The 4,655-nt window shown below is 47.1% G+C and overlaps 1 protein-coding gene across 1 annotated transcript; it reads right to left on the reverse strand.

The window, feature by feature from the left end:
- Positions 1-350: 350 nt before the first annotated feature.
- Positions 351-2,021, reverse strand: HOXB1 (homeobox B1). The gene is made up of 2 exons (XM_024203743.1): positions 1,412-2,021; positions 351-676 (listed from the first exon to the last, which is right to left on the reverse strand). Exons 1-2 carry the CDS (start codon positions 2,019-2,021, stop codon positions 351-353), a joined length of 936 nt encoding a protein of 311 aa, XP_024059511.1.
- Positions 2,022-4,655: the final 2,634 nt, after the last annotated feature.

Below are 4,655 nucleotides of genomic sequence, written 5' to 3' on the forward strand. Positions count from 1 at the left end.
TCAAAAGTTTCTCTGGTTGAAAGTGCAATCCCCAAACTTGGGGTGGAAACGTCCCTGAGACAAATGGGTCTTGCCAGGAATGTAGGTTAAAGACACAGCCAGCCCCTCCTTTTTTGGAGTGAACTATTCCTACGGGACAGGCTCCTAAAATCAGAGCGAAGGACAGAGAAATGCAAGCAGGGATGTAACCATCACAACTCCGGCAACGGGGCACCAGTCAGTGGAGTGGGGTGTGGGCCAGCCTGGAGTGTGTGTAGGAAAGCGTGGCGTGTATATGGGCTGGGTATGCGTGTCTTGGCTTAGTTTGCAGGGAGATGGCCTTATCCTTCCTGCGCCTTGAAGGGACCGTTTCAGGAGGAAACGGAGTTGGGAGAGGCCTCAGGTGAGGTGAAATTGGACTGGTCCGAGGCTTCGCTCACTTCCTTAGCAGCCCTGGGGGCAGGAGCGGGGGCCAGGCCTTCCTTCTCCCGCTTTTTCTGCTTCATCCTCCGGTTCTGGAACCAGATCTTCACCTGGGTTTCGTTGAGTTCCAAGGTGGCGGCGATTTCCACTCGCCTGGCCCGGGTGAGGTACTTATTAAAGTGAAACTCCTTCTCCAGCTCCGTCAGCTGCTTGGTGGTGAAGTTGGTCCGGATGGCGTTGGGCGGCCCGACCAGTCCATATTCAGACACTTTAGCTGTTAATGAGCAAACACACACGGGAAGCAGCAGCAAAGCGTAACGCGTTAAAGCAGTGGGGAGGGCTGACACATGATCAGCGAGGCCCTCTCCCGCTCTCTCGCCAGCCATCCATCACCCAGCCACACTCACCACTTCAGCATCCGGGCCCAGTTTCTCGCCCTTAGCTCCATCCACTGCAGGGCCCGAGTGCTCTCTGTACCTGCGCGGGTCCCTCCAGCACCGGAAGGCTCCCTTCTGAGAGGAACAGCTCACCTGCTCCCTTCCAAATAGTCCGCTTTTGCAAGTCAAGGTTTTCTCAGTGCGCTGGAAACTTTCATGGAACTGTCAAGATGCGGGAGGGAGGGAGGTTGGGATTTACGGGGGTTCTAGGGAAGGAAGTTGAACAATAGGGGAGTGGAAGGGGAAGATTTGGAGGGGCCGGAAGCCACTATCATTCCCTACTTAAGGCACGATTTAAATCGCTCTGGGCCTAGAAATTCAGCGGCCCTACATCACTACAGCAGAAGGCGCAGAAATCAGGACCTCTGTCTACCTCTACTGCAGCCATGATGTTGATCTGTTCCATTCTCCCTTGAGCTCCGTCCTTGTGACTTTGGGGGGGGGGGACAAGCTCTCTCCCATAGCCAACCCACAAAAGATTTCTTCCCCCACCTCTCTCTCTCCACACCACACACACACACACACACACACACAACTTTAAAATAAAACGATCGCCGAGTTGTCAAACTCACCTGTTTTGGGAGGGTTCCTTTTCACTTTCATCCAGTCGAAGGTCTGTGTGAGGCTGGCGGTGGGGCAGGCGTGATCTTTGTCCTCGTTTAAAGCAGACGAAAGGTGGCTGTAAGCCCCCTGCAAGTAGCCTTGCTGCTCCTGGCCATAGGGGTGGTGTTGGTACTGTCCAGACCCTGACACGGCGGGGCAGTAGCCGTCTGACCCAGAGCTGAGGTTAGATCCAGCGGGGGCAGAGTACCCTGGTGGTTGGAAATACACGCCATCCGTTTCCTGCTGGCTGAGGTAGAACTGGTGATGCCCGTAGCTGGGGTTGCAGGCTTGGGGCGGGTACCCTGCTGCTGCAGAGCCCGAGAAGGGGAGGCCAAGCCCTGAAGGGTGGGGGTGATGGTAGCTTGGGTTCGGCTGAGCAGGATGGCTTGGCACGGTAGCGCTCCCTGCTACTACAAAGCGTCCGTCTCCATGATAACTGTCACTGGTGGGTGTACCTGAGCAAGCAGGAAAGGAGGTTGTCCCTTGCTCTAAATGATGGTAGCCCTTGGGTGAGTAGGCGCTCGTCCCACGGTTACAAATTGCATACTCTAAGAAGGAGTTCATCCTAGTATTGTCCATCTGCCAGTGATGGAGGAGGGTCAACCTGTTTTGGGGGGATTTCGCCTGCCCTACAACCTTTAGATAGTATGTCAAAGCTGTAAAACTTCCCTCCATGGATCGCTAGCCTTCGAACCCCCAGAGCCTTCCGAAAGGGGGGGTTGTGGGGTGGGACCACGTGGTCCGCCACGAATCCAATGAGCAAAGACCTCCTGAAGTTTGTCAGATATCTGCGCTCATCCATCAAGCCCCTGGCATTTGCATGACAAAGGAACTTCAATCAAACCCTGCCCATCAATCTGATAACAACACGTATATGTCAAAATCTTTCCTCAAAGACTTTAAAAGAGAGAAGGGAGTGTGGGGGGGGGAGCAGAGAGTTAGAATTATTCAAGACTGTTTTAAGTGTTAAAAAGGCCCCCAAATTATAAGATGTGACCAACTTCATCAGAACTTTTTTCCCCAAATAGAAAAGGTTTTTTTCCCCAACCCCAGTTCCATCTGAGACAGAGACAGACAGAGACAGAGGTAGGGAGGTTTCAGTACTTTTTCAACTATAAATCTCCTCTTTTCTTCCTTTTAAAACTTTCTCTGCAAAGTGGCACGAACGTGTTTGGAGTTTGCTTGGATGAAAAGGCTAAAAAACCAAACCAAACCCATCTGTACTTTCATCTTCCTACCCTAGCTTTTGTGTCTAGAACCAGTGTGGGTAAAAGCTATTTAATTCAATCAATATTCTAATGAGCGGATGAAATAAACTTTGAAAGGCAGAATGTCTTTGTTGGAGAAACACCACAATACACAGTATAGTAAAATGAAGAATGGAATTGAAAATATCTATCTATCTATTTAATCATAGAACACGAGAAGTTTCTTTTGAAAGCGTTTAATAAATGCCAGGATTTTAAGCTGATTTTTTTTCAGTTACAAACATAATTTGGTCTGTTTCTGATTCATTTATTATATCAAGGTCTTCTTGTGGCACCGTCCAAATTGTGGGTAGGTACAAAGAGAAGGAAACTGAAGTCAGACTTACCACTCCACTGTTAATATAATGGAAACAGAGGTAGGCAACATTTATTTACTTGTTAGCACATGGGAGACAAGAGCATCTAACAATATGACGCCCACAGTCATTTGTTACTTGTCAGGATATTTACTGGTTACTCAGCCCTTAAGAAGAATCAGGAGTTTTTTAGGCCAAAAGTTCACTTTAAGACATATATACAAGTTCTTTAGTCCAGAGGTTTGGCTGATACAACACTTTTGAAAACAGGGACACTTTTGTTAAGAAACAGGGATAGATGTGACCAGAGCAGGGTCCCTTTTCCTTTAAAGCTTCCAAAGATAAATTGAATGTTTTAGCTAGTTACATTTCTCCTGATTAACTAAAGAGCTTATGAAAAAGTTTCCTACATCACCTGATTTCTGTTCGTGAATACTATTCATAATAAGGTATCAGTCAGGCAGATTCTTTGAGTTACACGTGTTCTGTGCTATTTAGAACATCCTACTTTTGAATAACACATACGCAAACTAATTATCAAAACCCAAGACAATTAACACGTGGTTCTTTTTGTAAATGAAATGCATTTTTAATTTAAAGCCAGGAGTGGTTTTCTATATTATATAGTACTTATTTGGGGGTTGGGGCGGGGGGTGAGGAGGGAGAGGAAATGAATTTATTATATTTAAATAATACTTAAAATAGATCACTCCTGGATTATTATTATTATTTTTTAAGAATCAACGTATTCCACCACTGAACCGGTTTTACACAACTGCGCGGATCATTTTCAATTATCTCATTCCAGCGCTAAAATAGAGTATGTTTTATTTCATTTAAAATATAGAAACATTCTGGCGTTTCCCAGATTGCCTCAAGGAGATCTCACTATTACAGCCATGTGGAGGGGAAGACAGGCTGTAGTCGGTATCCCCGTCCTATGAAACCTCCTTTAGTGAAAACCAAGCCACGTACCAGACCAGAGAGTTGTACTTTTCAAGAGTTTGGTCGCGATGGCAGGTTCAGAGAAGACATTAAAATGCCTTCTTAGTGAGATCAAGCAATGGTCATGTAGAGTGTAACACAAAAGAAAGCATTTAATATGAATCAGCCCAAATTCTTGCCCCTTCAGCAAAGGGGAATATAACAGTGACAGGAAATATAATGGACTGGAATCAGAGACAAAGCCGATCTTCTTCCAGTCTTTTCTTGTGGAGGTGATTCTGAAATCAAGGCAAAGAAGGTGAGGTGATGTGGGGGGTTATTTTCTTTAAGAAAGGGGATGCTGAAACCTCTTCCCCCCCCCTCCTCCCCACCCTTTGGAACTCTCTGGTCGCTCGCCATCTGCTCCACTCTGTTACTCTAGGCCCTGTCACCCCCATAAGGACGCATCACTTAGCTTTCTTCTTATCTGCTCTCTGTAGCCCATGTGCCAAGTATTCACAACGTCCCGGATAGATATCTGGGGCTAATGGTGAGATCAAAGGCGCTGGGGTTAAAATAGCCCTGTCATAAGTGTTGTTGTTGTTGTTGTTGCTATAGTGAAAAAGCCCCTTCCCCAGGGCCAGTTTTTGATACTGTCTGTAACTCCAGTTCAATGGCGCCCCTCCACCTTCAAGTGGGATCCCAGTGACTCGTGAAGGAAGGTG

The sequence above is a fragment of the Terrapene carolina genome, unplaced genomic scaffold, assembly GCF_002925995.2.
Source record: "Terrapene carolina triunguis isolate 2854851 unplaced genomic scaffold, T_m_triunguis-2.0 Scaffold193, whole genome shotgun sequence".
Classification (NCBI taxonomy): Eukaryota; Metazoa; Chordata; order Testudines; family Emydidae; genus Terrapene; species Terrapene triunguis.